The 19196-nt window shown below is 41.8% G+C and overlaps 1 protein-coding gene across 2 annotated transcripts; it reads left to right on the plus strand.

The window, feature by feature from the left end:
* Positions 1–2634: 2634 nt before the first annotated feature.
* Positions 2635–18693, plus strand: LOC109900953 (E3 ubiquitin-protein ligase pellino homolog 2). 2 transcript variants are annotated; one of them, XM_020496870.2, is made up of 7 exons: positions 2635–3000; positions 13742–13871; positions 14042–14143; positions 14983–15180; positions 17103–17288; positions 17497–17702; positions 17946–18693. In XM_020496870.2, the coding sequence occupies exons 1-7, from the start codon at positions 2924–2926 to the stop codon at positions 18355–18357; spliced, it is 1311 nt and encodes a 436-aa protein (XP_020352459.1). In that variant the 5' UTR covers positions 2635–2923; the 3' UTR covers positions 18358–18693. The 2 variants fall into 2 exon arrangements, with proteins under 2 accessions (XP_020352459.1, XP_020352458.1); XM_020496869.2 differs by having other exon boundaries at positions 2645–3000; positions 17928–18693.
* Positions 18694–19196: the final 503 nt, after the last annotated feature.

Below are 19196 nucleotides of genomic sequence, written 5' to 3' on the forward strand. Positions count from 1 at the left end.
TCCTTCAAGACTGTTAGAAAAGCATTCCTCATGAAGCTGGTTGAGAGAATTCCAAGCGTGTACAATGTTGTCATCAAGGCAAAGAGTGGCTACTTAAAATAATCTAAAATCTCAAATATATTTTGATTTGTTTCACGCTTTTTTGTTTACCAATGATTCCACATGTTATTTCATAGTTTTGACGTCTTCACTACTTTTCTACAATGTAGAAAATAGTAAAAAATAAAGAAAAACCTTTGAATGAGTAGGTGTGTACAAACTTTTGACTGGAACTGTATATACAGTGCATGTGGAAAGTACTCAGACCCCTTGACTTTTTCCACATTTTGTTACATTGGATAACACGTTTTTTTTCATCAATCTACACACTATACCCCATAATGACAATGCGAAAACAGGTTTTTAGAAGAAAAAACTGAAAAACACAAGTATTCAGACCCTTTGCTATAAGACTCAAAATTGAACTCGGGTGCATCCTGTTTCCATTGATCATCATTGAGATGTTTCTACAACTTGATTGGAGTCCACCTGTGGTAAATTCGATTGATTGGAAATTATTTGGAAAGGCACACACCTGTCTATATAAGGTCCCACAGTTGACGGTGCATGTCAGCGCAAAAACCAAGCCATCAGGTTGAAGGAATTGGCCATAGAGCTCTGAGACAGGATTGTGTCAAGGCACAAATCTGGGGAAGAGTATAAAAACATTTCTGCAGCATTGAAAGTCACCAAGAACACAGTGGCCTCCATCATTCTGAAAGTAAATTAGTTTGGAACCACTAAGACTCTAGAACTGGCCGCCAAGCAAACCTGAGCAATGGGAAGAAGGGCCTTGGTCAGGGAGGTGACCAAGACCTGGTGGTCACTCTGACAGAGCTCCAGAGTTCCTCTGTGGAGATGGGAGAAACTTCCAGAAGGACAGTCATCTCTGCAGCACTCCACCAATCAGGCCTTTATGGTAGAGTGGCCAGACAGAATCCACTCCTCAGTAAAAGGCACATCACAACTCGCTTGGAGTTGGCCAAAAGGCACCTAAAGACTCTCAGACATGAGAAACAAGATGAAACCTGGTCTGATGAAACCAAGATTGAACTATTTGGCCTGAATGCCAAGTGTCACGTCTAGAAGAAACCTGGAACCATCCCTACGGTGAAGCATGGTGGTGGCAGCATCATGGTGTGGGGATGTTTTTCAGCGGCAGGGACTGGGAGACTGGATCGAGGGAAAGATGAACAGAGCAAAGTACAGAAAGATCCTTGATGAAAACCTGCTCCAGAGCGCTCAGGACCTCAGACTTAGATGAAGGTTCACCTTCCAACAGGACAATGCCCCTAAGCACACAGCCAAGACAACGCAGGAGTGGCTTCGGGACAAGTCTCTGAATGTCCTTGAGTGGCCCAGCCAGAGCCCGGACTTGAACCTGATCGAACATCTCTGGAGAGACCTGAAAATAGCTGTGCATCAACCCTCCCCATCCAACCTGACAGAGCTTGAGAAGATCTGCAGAAAATAACAGGAGAAACTCCCTAAATACAAGTGTGCCAAGCTTGTAGCGTCATACCCAAGAAGACTCAAGGCTGTAATCTCTGCCAAAGGTGCTTCAACAAAGTACTAAGGAAAGGGTCTGAATACTAGTTTTTTTTATATATACATTCCTAAAAAACAGTTTTTGCTTTGTCATTATGGGGTATTATGTGTAGATTGATGAGGCAAAAAATTATTTTGTCAATTTTAGCTGTAAACAAAATGTGGAAAAAGTCAAGGGATCTGAATACTTTCCAGATGCACTGTATATTGCCCCAATGCAAACATACAGTCTAATAAATTCACATTTTATATACTGTTCATTATCAAATGAATTCATGGTCGAAATTTATTTATTAGTTATATAACAACATTTCAACCTTGTTTAGCATGATCTAGTCCAAATATGGCATTATTCCACTATTTGTATCTCTTTGTATCAGTTTCAAAGGGGGCCTTTTATTTTGAATGCGAACAGGTTTTCACACAGGTGAACTGACCCACAAAATGGGTAACTTATTTTTTTTTTTATTGAATCCGAAATCCATTACATGTCCAATATCCCTGTCTCCCAACCTATGTCAATGGGAATGAGACTGGGTGTACCGATATGCTGGGATTGGTTTAAAAAAAAATTTAAGAATGGCTGTCTGACCCACTTCCAAATGAAATCTAAACAGTCAACAAGAGAAGTAGGCACGTTATAATGACTGCCACCAGAGAGACATTGAACAATTATTCAAGCTCTTTATAAAATGACCAAAAAATGTAAATCAAAAATGTGAAATATAATATGCTGAGCCTGGACTACAAAGGGATTGCATTTCCTTCAGAATTTGAAACCGCTTTATTTTATTTTACATAATAGTCACTACTAGCAAGCTGCTCATCAAGACCTCGACAATCTGCATGGTTTTCAAAGGGAGATTGTTGGTCACTGAATTGAATTTTAAGAAAGAACAAAATTATATTTCAGTATTATTCCCACACAGTATGTCTGATTCAAAACAATACGCACGAAAAAAATAGATTGTGATCTTATAGGGAATGTATTATTCGTTTTTTATTTTATTTATTTTATTGTCCTCCCCTACAAAAGATGGGTCAGTCGACTCCCTCTGCCCGCGAGCTGTTTTTGTACACTCTGCTATACAGAACAGTTTTGTGTCGCGCGGGCCTTAAATTAGTAGCTTTTTCTACATTCTTTTCAAAAGATGCTCGCTCACGGAATCAAAACAATCAAACGAAGAACAAGAATTCTCACGAAACTCTTGCCTCTAATCAAACTCGGATAGAATTCAAATCAAGAAACTTCCACGTAGTTTGAAGGGTGTATTTGTGATTTTATTTCATTACTATCGCTCTCGAACGTTTACAAGACCAAGCTCGCGCCAGGCTGATGAATTCGCCGAACCAGGACGAAGATGATGTGCCGGTTAAAGACCCGGTGAAATACGGCGAGCTGGTCCTACTGGGGTGAGTAACAGTAGACTAGACGGATAAATAGTAGTTGCTCGAAACTGAGCAAATAGTCGTGGTAGCGCGATTTGGTTACTACTATTATATTCGTGTACTACGAAAACAATTGAAAGGATGACGGTGTGAGTCGATTTGAGTTCAGTTGGTTTTGTTCTACACAGACAAACGTTATCCTTTATTGCTATACAGAAAATCTAAGCTTATTTATATTTCGCAACAAATTTGCCCCACACAATTGTGGGGAAATTATTGTGAAGTTGCTATAGAACGAGCGCTAAGTATAGTAACGTTGCAGTAACTTTGTAACACTGGGGACTGATTTGATCTATTGTTACTTTGTAACAGCGCCCGAATATAATTGTTATAATAAGTAGTCTGCCACATCATCATAAGCCCACACTGAAATGAGTAAGGAGGATGTAGGCTTTTTTTCTTCAATAAAGATCTGAGTCGGTGTAAAATCAGCACTCGATTGCTCAGGCTGAAAATACCTATGATGTCATACTATTCTGGAGCTGTGATGATCGCAGAAAGTGGGACACTGGATGAAACCAAACCAACCGGTAAAACACAGCCTAGCATATCCCTCCACAATTGATGTGTGTGTATATATAGCCTACGTTTGTTGTTCACTTAGGGAATTAATCAACAACCACACGCAGGCCTATTGGAGCATTCACAAATGGTGCCTGCATGTTGGCTAACATATTTTCCAGACAGGATGTGCATAACAGAGACAGACATTCAGCATTTCCACCTCTGCCCAGTCTATAGTCCTGAGGATCTTTGGCTTAACTACGTTCCCATGTACTCTCTCATTCTCAAACTTCCGTTGTACTTCAAGAGCATCCTGCATACAGGCCTGTGATGCAGTGACTCCATGACACCACTCTTCCTCTCTCCACCCCTCCTGAATTAGACTACAGCGCAATCCCAAATCAACCCCTAGCCCTGATCTGGGCACAGATATGAAAATATTGGATAGATATGAGCAATATAGTTATTATAGCTAGCCTACCTCTTGTCTGGAATGTTTTGGCGTGTTGCATGTACCTCCAATAAACAAGTAAAAATGCATAAGGGTAGGGGCTAATGATTTATCCAGTCTTGTGTCTCAATAACGTGTATAAAAAAAAAATATGCAAGAAGAGTGGAATTCTGACTGACACCTCAAGTATAGTAATGTGTTCGCAGTAGAGATCGACCGATTATGATTTTTTTAAATACCGATACCAATTTTTGGAGGACCAGAAAAAGCCGATACCAATTAATTTGTCTTTTAATTTTAAAAAAATGATAAAATAATAATAATATAAAAAATACATTGTAATAATGCCAATTACAACAATACTGAATGAACACTTATTTTAACTTAATATAATGCATCAATAAAATCAATTTAGCCTCAAATAAATAATGAAGAAAGTAAAAGTGCAATATGTGCCATGTATAAAAGCTCATGTTTAAGTTCCTTGCTCCAGAACATGAGAACATATGAAAGCTGGTGGTTCTTTTTAACGAGTCTTCAATATTCCTAGGTAAGAAGTTTTAGGTTGTAGTTATTATAGGAATTATAGGACTATTTCTCTCTATACGATTTGTATTTCATATACCTTTGACTATTGGATGTTCTTCTAGGCACTTTAGTATTGCCATTGTAACAGTATAGCTTCCGTCCCTCTCCTCGCCCCTACCTGGGCTCGAACCAGGAACACATCGACAACAGACACCCTCGAAGAATCGTTACCCATCGCTCCACAAAAGCCGCGGCCCTTGCAGAGCAAGGGGAACAACTACTCCAAGTCGCTGAGTGAGTGACGTCACCGATTTGAAACGCTATTATCGCGCACCCCGCTAACTAGCTAGCCATTTCACATCAGTTACACCAGCCTAATCTCAGGAGTTGATAGGCTTGAAGTCATAAACAGCTCAATGCTTGAAGCATTGCGAAGAGCTGCTGGCAAAAACGCACAAAAGTGCTGTTTGAATGAATGCGTACGAGCCTACTGCTGCCTACTATCGAGCAGTCAGACTGCTCTATCAAATATCAAATCATAGACTTAATTATAACATAACACACAAATGCGAGCCTTTGGTCATTAATATGGTCGAATCCGGTAACTATCATTTCGAAAACAAAACGTTTATTCTTTCAGTGAAATATGGAACAGTTCCGTATTTTATCTTAACGGGTGGCAACCCTAAGTCTAAATATTCCTGTTACATTGCACAACCTTCAATGTTATGTCATAATTACGTAAAATTCTGGCAAATTAGTTCGCAACGAGCCAGGCGGCCCAAACTGCTGCATATACCCTGACTCTGTTGCAAGAGAAGTGACACAATTACCCTAGTTAAAATAAATTAATGTTAGCAGGCAATATTAACTAAATATGCAGGTTTAAAAATATATACTTGTGTATTGATTTTAAGGAAGGCATTGATGTTTATGGTTAGGTACACGTTGGCGCAACGACAGTCCTTTTTCGCGAATGTGCACTGCATCGATTATATTAATTTTTTATTTATTTTACCTTTATTTAACTAGGCAATTCAGTTAAGAACAAAGTCTTACTTTCAATGACAGCCTAGGAACAGTGGGTTAACTGCCTGTTCAGGGGCAGAACGACAGATTTTTACCTTAGGACACGCTAAACTAGTAATATCATCAACCATGTGTTGTTAACTAGTGATTATGATTGTTTTTTCTAAGATAAGTTTTCATGTTAGCTAGCAACTTACCTTTGCTTCTTACTGCATTCGCGTAACAGGCAGGCTCCTCATGGAGTGCAATGTAAGGCAGGTGGTTAGAGCGTTGGACTAGTTAACCGTAAGGTTGCAAGATTGAATCCCCGAGCTGACAAGGTAAAAAATCTGTCGTTCTGCCCCTGAACAAGGCAGTTATCCCACCGTTCCTAGACCGTCATTGAAAATAAGAATGTGTTCTTAACTGACTTGCCTAGTTAAATAAAGGTGTTAAAAATATATTTTTTAATTGGCCAAATCTGTGTCCAAAAATACAGAATTGTTATGAAAACTTGAAATCGGCCCTAATTAATCGGCCATTACGATTAATCGGTCGACCTCTAGTTAGCAGTATGGTCAAATCTCCACCTAGCCCTCGTGGCTATGCTGTCCGTATGCTGCTGATCATCATGGGCATAGAGTCAGGCTGCACTTGAATACTGATTAGCCGCATTCTCCCCCCTGTAGCTAAAGGACATACAGTGGCAGAGACAAAACAGCCATGCGTGACACTACAAAACACACAGTCCTCTGCAGAAATGCTTTTAGTATCTCCCTCTTTCCTTTGTAATTATACTGTAATGATTTAGTCATTACATGAAATCTTGTTCACACACAGACCCAATGATGTTCTAGGAAATGCTGAATGCTCTTCCCAGTTCTCTAGCTGCAGTATAACATTGAGGAAATCTTGAGAGAACCCTCTCCTCGTCGCTATCAGACGTGTATATTTGACTATAACTAACCTATGTTAGTGTTGGGCTGGTAACCGAAAGGTTGCTGGTTCGAATCCCAGAGCTGACAAGGTAAAAATATTTTCGTTCTGCCCCTGAGCAAGGCAGTTAACCCACTGTTCCCCGGGCGCCGATGACGTGGATGTCGTTTAAGGCAGCCCCATGTACCTCTCTGATTTAGAAGGGTTGGGTGAAATGCGGAAGACCCATTTCAGTTGAATGCATTCAGTTGTACAACTGACTAGGTATCCCCCTTTCCCTTTTATGCTGCGATGGCATGATTTGCCAGATCCACCTTAACCATAAAAGGTTCGGCAGGCTCGGTCGGTCGGTATCTCAGTGCAGGGCATGTGATGTGATTGTTCTGCAGTGAGTCCCTGTCTGCTATCTGTCATTCATTATCTTAGTTAGACTAGGCTGAGTGGGCTCTCTGGTTCTGTGTGCTAGCCAGGGCCAGGCTCTGCAGCTCACCCCTGCCCTTCTCTCTTGCGCCCACTTCTCCTTCTCTACTTTATATCTTTCTCTGTCTTACTCCTTCCCCAGTGCTGTTTGCTGACTCTCTGAGAGAAGCAGTTCTTAATGGCACTTCTGCCCTCCACAAAAATAAGGCTGGTGGCAGAGGAAGTGAATATTTCATACTGCGTACAGCTGTTGGGCGATGTCAACCCTTTTCCTATTGTGATTATGTCCTCATAAAACATTGTGATTTGATGGTATTGGCCCCTATTTTTAATAGCGCCAAATTGCGGCTACAACTGGATGAATCATGATGAAAGATAATGTTGCTGAAAGCCTGGGCAGAGGCTAAGTGCAAGCAAACATTTTATAATATACCTTTCTGGTGGAGCTTCAGCATGGAACAGGTGTGTCTCGTGCACATGATGCAGCAAAGTGACTGTCAACTAATAAGGAACGAGCGGTCATACCGTAGTGAATTAGGTTATAACTCATGGGCTGGATAAGCAAGTCTACAGTCTTCAGAACTGGATAATAATTACGTTGCCTCATCCTCGTTCTATCTCTCATAAAGCTGTGATTGAGAATAGCCTATCACTGGGCTTATAGGCTCCAACATTTGTAGTTGTTCTTTTTGCAAGAGGAGACTTTAGGACAACACCTTCTTAGGCTATTTGAATATTTGGGAAATAAGCTACTGTTTGTAACTTTGACTTGCCTTAAAGCTTTTGTGATAGGCCTAGTAGGAGAACAGGTTATTGACCGTTTGGCTTTTGACCTCGCATGGAGGGATTTTTCCGCCCTGCGTGGGTTACTTCTTTCATAATAAGCTTGAACTTGTCATTCAATTTTTCTATAGGCTATTGATGTTTGTTCTCTCTCATTATTAGTCCCCTGGCTACCTTAAATGTGTAGGCTATTCAAACAACTTTTTGAGTTGGAACTCCGTTAGATGAATATATTGTTTGATTAGGAGAGAAACCATGCATGTGTAAAACGATGAAAGCCCAAAGTCATATTCCATATCGAATGGACAAAACAAATACTCAACAAAAATATAAACACAACATAAACTGTTGGTCCCATGTTTCATGAGCTGAAATAAAAGATACCAGAAATGTCATATACTCACAAAAAATGCTTATTTCTCTTAATTTGTGCACACATTTGTTTACATCCCTGTTAGTGAGAATTTCTCCTTCACCAAGATAATCCTGACAGGTGTGGCATATCAACAAGCTGATTAAACCTGATTAATAAACACAGGTGCACCTTGTGCTGGGGACAATAAGTAATGTTGACTGCAGGACTGCCCTTTTGTTGGGAAAAATTCATTCTGAGTGGCTGGGCCTGGCTCTCCCCGGTGACTGAGCGTATGCCCTCCCAGGCCCCCTGCCCAGTCATGTGTAAATCCACAGATTAGGGCCTAATGAATTTATTTCAATTTACTGATTTCCTTCTATGTACTGTAACTCAGTAAAATCTTTGAAATTGTTGCATTTATATTTTTGATCAGTATAGTTAAGGAATGTGTTCTGGAGGCCTATATAACACAGGCTATAGCAAATGGAAAGGAATAGGCAGATATACTCTGAATGTCACACGTGTGCTGCCCTGCCGTCCACTGGCCAACTCCATTCTTTTCTGCGCAGCGACAGTCAAGTTCAAATAGGTAAATCATCGCCTGTCACATTACGATGTCGTCACCATCGACCATAGCTGTCAGTCATTGTTGATCGACAATACTATTGTAATATCCCCAAACCCTACGGTGTTTTGCCTGGCCAGTTCTGGTCCATCTGCTTCCCGCATCTCGGTCCTTTCATCACTTTCTGTATCCCTCTCTTCCTGACCTCTACCCTGTTCTACTCCTGCTCTCTTCCTCATATTTACCCCCTTTCTCTCTGCCCGATCTCCCTGCCCTGTCTCTTTCTTTCTGGTCTACCTCTCCTCTATGCCCTCTTTCTCCTTACCCCCCCTCCCTCCCTCCTGCCTGTTCAGCTCTGTCCTGATGTGACACAGGGTCATTGTACAGGTAGCAGTGGGTTCCCTTCAGATTGATTTGATTTGAGATCTCTCCTTAGATCTACTCACTACTGCACTCTGTTCCACCACTGTGGAAAGGGAAATATCTTGGCTTGTCTGGTCTGGACTAACATTGTGAAAGGGAAAGATCTTGGCTTAGGTCTCGTTTAGAACTGTGGAATGATGCTGATCGTCCAGGAAGAGCAGCTGCAGCTTGGCATAGAGAGGCATAGCTTTGTTAAGAGGAGAGCGAGGTCTGGGAGAAAGGAGGAAGGGCTAGAGAGAGAGGAGAGGAATAATTTGATTTGAAAGCAGGGTTGATGTCCCCTCAAAGGGCTCTGTGTCCACTGGGCATCATCTGAATAGTGTTTAATAGGTACCATGCCCAGCTGATTAGCTGAAAGCAGGCCTCACCATGAACTCTTAGCGTGACAGTGCAGTTCTTCTCAGTTGCCCAGCAAGCTAGAGACAAGAAAGAGTTTAGGTTTGAACAATCAGCTGAGATGACCGCACAGTTCCACTTAGGCTAACGCTTACTCATTCTTTCTCTGTTTCTCTTCCGTGTCTCTCGCTGTCTCTTTCGGTGCTGACACACACTAACAAAGATATATATCACACACACACACAGAGAGAAAAGTGCCCAGAGGAGAGGTTAAGAAGGAGTTGAACCTACAAGTATTCAGAGCACCATATTATTTCAACCATTGTTATTCAGGCATTTGCTGAATACAGTTAATTGGTGTTTCAGTGTAAAGAGGGTTCGCCCAGTAAGCGCGCTATTCTGAGGTTTCAAGTGGCCTCTCAGTGAATCGGACTCAAGTGGTACTTATCCGTATCTATGAGCGGGTAGTTGTACATTAGTTGTTAGTGAGGAATGAGTGGTGGAGGTGATAGGCCAGCATTTATAAAAGAGATGTTTCATTCTGTAGCAAAGTAGGCCCACAGAAACCAACACCGGCGGGAGACCGTCAATTTGGAAGAGCCAAATGATCAGCAGGGATTTGCGATATCTCCAAAGATCAAATGAGGTGAATAGGCTACATGGTAGAGGTGGACCGATTAATCGGAAAGGCCGATTTAATTAGGGCCGATTTCAAGTTTTCGTAACAATCGGAAATCGGTATTTTGGGGCGCCGATTTCCGATTATAAAAAAATAAAAAATAAAAATAAAAATGTATACCTTTTTAACTAGGCAAGTCAGTTAAGAACACCTGGCCGTGCTGCTGCTCCAGTTTCAACTGTTCTGCCTGTGATTATTATTATTTGACCATGCTGGTCATTTATGAACATTTGAACATCTTGGCAATGTTCTGTTACAATCTCCACCTGGCACACCCAGAAGAGGACTGGCCACCCCACATAGCCTGGTTCCTCTCTAGGTTTCTTCCTAGGTTTTGGCCTTTCTAGGGAGTTTTTCCTAGCCACCGTGCTTCTACACCTGCATTGCTTGCTGTTTGGGGTTTTAAGCTGGGTTTCTGTACAGCACTTTGAGATATCAGTTGATGTACGAAGGGCTATATAAATGAATTTGATTTGATATTTTCAATGACTGCCTAGGAACTGTGGGTTAACTGCCTTGTTCAGGGGCAGAACGACAGATTTTCACCTTGTCAACTCAGGGGTTTCAATCTTGTAACCACACAGTTAACTAGTCCAACGCTCTAACCATTGCACTCCACGAGTAGCCTGCCTGTTACGCGAATGCAGTAGAAGCCAAGGTAAATTGCTAGCTAGCATTAAACTTATCTTATAAAAAACAATCAATCATAATCACTAGTTATAACTACTGATCCAGTTTAGCAGGCAATATTAACCAGGTGAAATTGTGTCATTTCTCTTGCGTTCATTGCACGCAGAGTCAGGGTATATGCAACAGCTTGGGCTGCCTGTCTCATTGTGAACTAATTTGCCAGAATTGTATGTAATTATGACATATATTGAAGGTTGTGCAATGTAACAAGAATATTTAGATTTAGAGATGCCACCCGTTAGATAAAATACCGAACGGTTCCGTATTTCACTGAAATAATAAACGTTTTGTTTTCGAAATGATAGTTTCCGGATTCAATCATATTAATGACCAAAGGCTCGTATTTCTGTGTTATTAAGTTATAATTAAGTCTGATTTGATAGAGCAGTCGGACTGAGCAGCAGCAGGCCCGTAATCATTCATTCAAACAGCACTTACGTGCGTTTTGCCAGCAGCTCTTCGCAAGCACAGCGCTGTTTATGACTTCAAGCCTATCAGCCTAATTGCTGGTGTAACCAATGTGAAATGGCTAGCTAGTTAGCTGGAGGTGCGCTTTTGTAGAGCGATGGGTAACGATTCTTCGAGTGTGAATGTTGTCGATGTGTTCCTGGTTCGAGCCCAGGTAGGGGCGAGGGGGGGGGGGAAGCTATACTGTTACACTGGCAATACTATAGTGCCTATAAGAACATCCAATAGTCAAAGGTATATGAAATACAAATGGTATAGAGAGAAATAGTCCTATAAATAATATATTAACTACAACCTAAAACCTCTTACCTTGGAATATTGAAGTCTCATGTTAAAAGGAACCACCAACTTTCATATGTTCTCATGTTCTGGAGCAAGGAACTTAAACGTTAGCTTTTTTACATGGCACATATTGCACTTTTACTTTTTCTCCAACACTTTGTTTTTGCATTATTTAAACCAAATTGAACATGGTTCATTATTTATTTAAGGCTAAATTGATTTTATTGATGTTTTATATCATTGTCAAAATAATATCTAATGTAAAAAACACAATTTCAAATTTTGCTACATAAGAACGAATCAAGTCGGCCGCTCACATATATGGTGATTTTTCATTTTGTACAAAGTTACATTCTGAACTACAAAGGCTCTTTCATAGAAATAAATACTGAAATGGCTGAACTGCAATATGAGGGGTCTTCTGGTTAACGTGCTCAACATCTGCTCTGACGACGAGCTCATGTCTGAAGGAGACGACACCTGCGAGGGTAAAAAAAAAAACACGCCCTGTTAAGAACTCTTTTTGTTTATTTAAATATTTTTTATATATATTGACTTTCAATGTTTTATTCATTACACATTATATACAGTTATAATCCAGATATCTAAAATCCCAAATCAAAATTGGGTTATAGTATAACATTGAAACCCAAGTACAACCCCAAAATAAAGAAATGTGAAGATTTAATACATATATAAAATAGTTTTAAAAAGAAACCCTTGAATGAGTAGGTGTTCAAACTTGACTGGTACTATCTATGCCCTTTGGCCTAGTGATTAAAGAATTAGGCAAATTTTCAAGTGTAAAAACTTAAACTTCTACAAACTCATCTAAATCGGGATCAGGTAACAAATACAAAACAGTTCTGAAAATATATTTAAGATTTTATCTGACTCAGTAAAAAGTGGGAAAGTGCACCAGAGAGTTCATAAGAAAATAGGATTTAGTATATGGGCCTATAGCGGCTTTGAGAATTAGAGGGAGCTCAACTTCACAGAAATGTGACATTTTTCACCAACCCAATGGACTTGTAAAATAATATTTATATCTAACTCCACTGGTAGACGTGGACATATTTAGATGTATGTTTGTGGTTTTGTTTGATTTTGAAAAACAATCTATACAATATAAAACATTGACATCAAATAAATCTCTAAATACATAAAAAGTAATCTGTAATGCAAAATAAATATATTCATATTTAAATAATTAATCATATAATATACTATAAGTGTTAATTCAGTATTGTTGTCATTATTACACATTTTTTTTAATCGTCCAGTATCGGCTTTTTTGGTCCTCCAATAATCGGTTTTGGCGTTGAAAAATCCTAATCGGTCGACCTCTACTACATGGCGTATTCTCTTTCTTATTTATTTATTTTCAGATGTTATTTAAAGCAGGCAGACCGGCATCAAGGAACTCAGTTACTGTTCGATTGAACGAGTTGTCAAAATTAGTGACTTTGAGCATGGTATGATCGTCGGTGGTTCCAGTATGTCAGAAACGACCTCCTGGGCTTTTCGCGCACGACAGTGTCTAGGATTTACTGAGAATGGTGCGATAAACAAAACATTGAGTCAGTGGCAGTCCTGTGGACAAAAACTCTTTGTTTATTAGAGGTCGAAGGAGAATGGCAAGCCAAAAACAGGCAAATAACGGCACAGTAGTGGTGTGCAGAATGTCATCTCGGAATATACAACTGATCAGTTCTTGTCACAGATGGGCTATTGCGGCAGAGGATCACTCCTATCAGCTAAAAACAAAAACAAGTGGCTCCAGTGGGCACACGATCACCAACTCTGGAAAATTGAGGAGTGGAAAAACATTGCCCGGCCCGACGACTCCCGGTTCCTGTTGCGTCATGCTGATGGCTGAGTCAGGATTTGGCGTGAGCAGCATGAGTCCATGGCCCCAACCTGCCTGGTGTCAACAGTACAGGCTGGTGGCAGTGGTGTAATGGTGTGGGAATGTTTTCCTGGCACGTGCGTGTTAGGTCCCTTGATACCAATTGAGCAAGCTTTCCATGCCCTGAAGAATTCAGGCTGTTCTGGAGGCAAAGGGCTGGGGTTTGACTAAGTACTAGATTGGTGTAGCAAATAAACTGGCCACTGAGTGTATATTCCTGTTGTACCTGTGGGCTGCCACTCAATTTATTTTAATTTTTTAATGCATAGATCCAAAGTAATGATCATATTACATAGTTTAGTTACAAAACATTTAGCATGTAATTTATTTAATGTAGAATCTCTGTGTTATGTGTTTGCGTTCTCTAGGTACAATGGCTCTCTGCCCAGTGGAGACCGGGGGAGGAGGAAGAGCCGCTTCGCTCTGTACCGGAGGACCAAGGCCAATGGAGTCAAACCCAGCACTGTTCACATCCTCAACACACCACAGGACAGCAAGGTGTGTGCGTGAGAATGTGATGTTGCCGTAGTCTTCCTATAGTGGGAAATGCTGTCCTCATGGTAGGCCTACAGTAACGGAGTGTGTGTGAGAGGATATCGCAGCAATATGAGGATGTAAAGGTCTACCCTAAACTCTCCTCTCCTGTGGTGGTGGTGTTGTGATTGCAGGCAGTCCACAGCAGGGGGCAGCACAGCATCTCCTTCACTCTGTCCCGCAACCAGACAGTGGTGGTGGAGTACTGCCACGACAACGACACTGACATGTTTCAGGTAAACACCACAGCAATGCTTTTTTTCTTCTCGGCTTAACACAAAAATAATGCCTGCCTGCTTATCTAGGTAATACTGAGTTCTTTGTCTTCCAAAAACAGGAAGAACAGAAAGAGGATAGCGACTGAACACCCAGGTGTTGCTACCACTTTTTCCCTTTCTGGATGCTTTTGCTGTGTGTGTGTGTACACCCTCCTCCAGAGTTTGTTTAACGGATGCTTTATTTTGGCTCACATGCTGGGAATACTCTCCACCGTGTGTGTGTGTGTGTGTGTGTGTGTGTGTGTGTCACACTGAAATAACAATTCAATCAGCCAATCCCACACCAAACCCCTACTATATTGTATGAGTAAAAACCACACCAGCAACCTTTCACAACAGCTGGGGAACGGGATGAATATTCAATCAGTTCTGAAATAGATGTCTGGTGGCCAGCTTAGAACAGGACCCCGGATACATTCAAAGCATGGAGAGCATTGTAGAACTATGAAATGTATCTTAAGTGGGTTATCACAGGTGGTTAATTTATTTACGTGAGTAACTGCATACAGCCTGAAATTAAATGTAGCCAGATGTTACTGCTATTTGTGTGTGAACGATGATACAATCGTGGCAAGTAATAAGCACAGCAGGATCCCTCAAGTCCTGGCCTAATTAACAAGCTAAAGAAAAGCTCAAATCATCACCATCACATCCATCAATAAAACCAAATCATGGCCTGACATAAATGACTTTAAAGGGAGCAAAGGACCTTAAAAATTATTTTCCCATCGAACCCTGTTCTGAACACAAGACCGATCCCATGTAATGTTTGTCTCTCTCACTCGTTTCCCCTGCAGATTGGGCGCTCCACAGAGTGTCCAATAGACTTTGTCGTGACGGACACATCAGGAGAGGGGAAGGAGTGCGAGGACCCCTCAGTGGCCCCCAGCACCATCTCCCGCTTCGCCTGCAGGGTGGTGTGTGAACGCAACCCCCCCTACACTGCACGCATCTACGCTGCTGGCTTTGACTCCTCCAAAAACATCTTTCTAGGGGTGAGTGTGTAGCATGGGCTCTGTAGAGAGACCAAATGGAGAGCTCTAAATGGATGTCTGTTGAAGAGTCACACTTCATTAGGCACAAACGGAAGACAACAGTGTGTCCTTATAGGACATGTTCAGGTAGTACCCACTAGAGGTCGACTGATTTAATTAGGGCCGATTTCAAGTTTTCATAACAATCGGAAATCGGTATTTTTGGATGCCGATTTAAAAAATAGATATATATTTTTTTTACAACTTTATTTAACGAGGCAAGTCCGTTAAGAACACATTCTTATTTTCAATGACGGCCTAGGAACGGTGGGTTAACTGCCTTGTTCAGGGGCAGAAAGACAGATTTTTATCTTGTCAGCTCAGGGATTCAATCTTGCAAACTTACGGTTAACTAGTCCAACGCTCTACCCACCTGCCTCACGAGGAGCCTGCCTGTTACGCGAATGCAGTAAGAAGCCACGGTAAGTTGCTAGCTAGCATTAACTTATCTTATAAAAAAAACAATCAATCAATCATAATCACTAGTTAACTACACATGGTTGATGATATTACTAGTTTATCTAGCATGTCCTGCATTGCATATAATCGATGCGGTGCGCATTCGCGAAAAAGGACTGTCGTTGCTCCAACGTGTACATAACCATAAACAAAAGAAAGGTTCGTAGGCAATATTAAAAGGGTGAAATTGTGTCAAATTGAGTCAGGGTATATGCAACAGTTTGGGCTGCCTGGCTTATTGCAAACTAATTTGCCAGAATTTTACGTAATTATGTCATAACATTGAAGGTTGTGCAATGTAATAGCAATATTTAGAGTTAGGGTTGCCATCCGTTAGATAAAATACGGAACAGTTCCGTATTTCACTGAAAGAATAAACGTTTTGTTTTTGAAATGATAGTTTCCAGATTTGACCATATTAATGACCTATGGCTCGTATTTCTGTGTGTTTATTATGTTATAATGAAGTCTGATTTGATAGAGCAGTCTGACTGAGCGATGGTAGGCACCAGCATGCTCGTAGGCATTCATTCAAACAGCACTTTCGTGCATTTTGCCAGCAGCTCTTCGCAATTCTTCAAGCATTGTGCTGTTTATGACTTCAAACCTATCAACTCCTGAGATTAGGCTGGTGCAACCGATGTGAAATGGCTAGCTAGCACCCCGCTAATAGCGCTAATAGCATTTCAAATGTCACTCGCTCTGAGACTTGGAGTAGCTGTTCCCCTTGCTCTGCATGGTTAACGCTGCTTTGAGGGTGGCGTTTGTCGATGTGTTCCTGGTTCGAGCCCAGAGAGGAGCGAGGAAAGGGACGGAAGCTATACTGTTACACTGGCAATACTAAAGTGCCTATAAGAACATCCAATAGTCAAAGGTATATGAAATACAAATCGTATAGAGCGAAATAGTCCTATAATTACAACCTAAAACTTCTTACCTGGGAATATTGAAGACTCATGTTAAAAAGAACCACCAGCTTTCATATGTTCTCATGTTCTGAGCAAGGAACTTAAACGTTAGCTTTTTTACATGGCACATATTGCACTTTTACTTTCTTTTCCAACACTTTGTTTTTGCATTATTTAAACCAAATTGAACATGTTTCATTATTTATTTGAGGCTAAATTGATTTTGATGTTTTATATTAAGTTAAAATAAGTGTTAATTCAGTATTGTTGTAATTGGCATTACATTTTTTTTTAAATAAAACGGTTGATTACTCGGTATCGGCGTATTTTGGTCCTCCAATAAATCGGTATCAGAGTTGAAAAATCATAATCGGTCGACCTCTAGTACCCACCTACATTTTCTCCCATTGGGTGGCTACTAAACACAACCAATCCTAGGCATGAGTAACCAAGCTTAGGTTCTTTCTTGGTTTTCTTATTCTATTTCATCTTCTTCATCTCCTCCTCCTCTTCCAGGAGAAAGCCACTAAGTGGAAGAACCCGGACGGCCACATGGATGGCTTGACCACCAACGGGGTGCTGGTGATGCACCCTGAGGGTTTCCCTGAGGACAACAGACAGGGCCTGTGGAGGGAGATTTCTGTTTGTGGGGACGTCTACGCCCTCCGAGAGACACGCTCTGGACCCAGCCGAGGCAAACTGGTCAGTACCGTAGGCTACAAGAGGCACAACTAGGGCACCCTATTCCCTATGGGCCCTTGTCAAAAGTAGTGCACTATATAGGGAATAGACACCTGTATGTATTTGTGACGTTTCATTTTCTCCGATTTTGTTCTTTGTGTGCATATGTACTCGAGTGTATTAGTCTGATGTCCTCCCTGTGTGTGTGTGTATGTCTCCTGGCCTGTAGGCGGAGGGAGAAAGCAGTGCCTTGCGGGATGGTTCTCTAGTGGACCTGTGTGGAGCCACTCTGCTGTGGCGTACTGGGGAGGGCCTGCTCCACGCTCCCACCCTCCGCCACCTGGAGGCACTGCGACAGGAGCTCAACGCTGCCCGGCCACAGTGTCCTGTAGGCCTCAGTACTCTGGCATTCCCTAGCCTGCCACGCAGCCACAGGTGGGTAGCTACTACACAGTAACCGACAAGGATCTACACCACAAGGAGGTAGTATACATGAGTTGCCCCTATCTACTTGGACAGTGGTCGGGGCAAATTCAACATGCCTCGATTACAACTATGTTTTTATCCCTTGTAGTCTATTTAAAAGCTATTTTACAATACAACTACTACCAACTAAATAAATGGTGCTTTGAGTTTGAGGAAAAACTTAAAACCTAGTAGTTTTCCTTTTCTCCCCAGTCTGGAGGAGCGCCAGCCCTGGGTTTACCTCACCTGCGGACACGTACACGGCCGCCACGACTGGGGCCAGCGCCCCGAGCGCCGGGAGGCGAGAGGAGGAGGAGGAGGAGGAGAGGGGGAAGGAGGGATCTCCACAGTCCGCCGGGAGTGCCCTCTATGCAGGAGCGTGGGGCCCTACGTACCCCTGTGGCTGGGGTGTGAGCCCGCCGTGTACGTGGATGCTGGAGCACCTACGTACGCGTTTGTACCCTGCGGCCACGTGTGTTCAGAGAGGACAGCCAAGTACTGGGCGGATACCCCGCTGCCCCATGGGACCCACGCCTTCCGGCCCACCTGTCCCTTCTGCTCTGCCCCTCTCAGCAGCACCCCACAGGGCTGGACACGCCTCATCTTCCAGGGCCCCATCGACTAGCCAGGGCCCCCACGGATGCGTTCCACAACTACTACGCAACAGTGGAACCAACAAAGTCACGAAACCAAAGGCCCAATCCTAACTTGAGATAATTGTGTATAACTAATATGAATATTTCTCCAATTTACACTACATCCATGGTGATGTTAGACAAGTGTGTGCACCTCAAACATTTGTGTAATAATGTGTTAACGTCATTTTAGGATCTGTGCTGTAGTTTGCATTAGGCACATTTCTCTCAAGTTAAGATTTGGCCATAACAGAATCTCCCTTCAAAAGCAATAAGAACACCACTATAGCAAAGCATCATTTTTAGATAACCTCGTTTTATGGCTAGTCATCCATGTCGCCAATTCTGTCTCTCTTCAGACATGGCTGAATATTGTCTGCAGCTCAAGGGCTAAACCTGAGGTGTGTTGAAGTCACTGGATGTTCATGATTGCTGGTTTCCTGACAAAATCATCTCAGCCCAATTTTGAACCAATAATGTGATGATGCTACTTCAGTGTATATTCCCTTTGACAAATATGAATTATCTGGAAAACATAACATTGTAATATTTTGCGAAGCGGTTCAACCCCACAGTACCAGTAACTTATTCTACAGTTGCAAATATAAGTGATGTTGGTGAACATTCTGCAGTTTGACCACACCTCAGGTTTGTGACCAAACAGACAGACAGGGTCCGTGTCATGAGACATAACAGAAAGGTCAGAAAGCGTGATATAAAGTAACCTCATAAGACATTTTTTTCAAAGAAAATATAACTATTTTATAAAAATGGGGGGGGGGTTTGGGGTGGGATGGGTTGGGATTTCATTTAGATGTTGAGTGTTAAG

The sequence above is a fragment of the Oncorhynchus kisutch genome, linkage group LG12 (assembly GCF_002021735.2).
Source record: "Oncorhynchus kisutch isolate 150728-3 linkage group LG12, Okis_V2, whole genome shotgun sequence".
Lineage (NCBI taxonomy): Eukaryota > Metazoa > Chordata > Actinopteri > Salmoniformes > Salmonidae > Oncorhynchus > Oncorhynchus kisutch.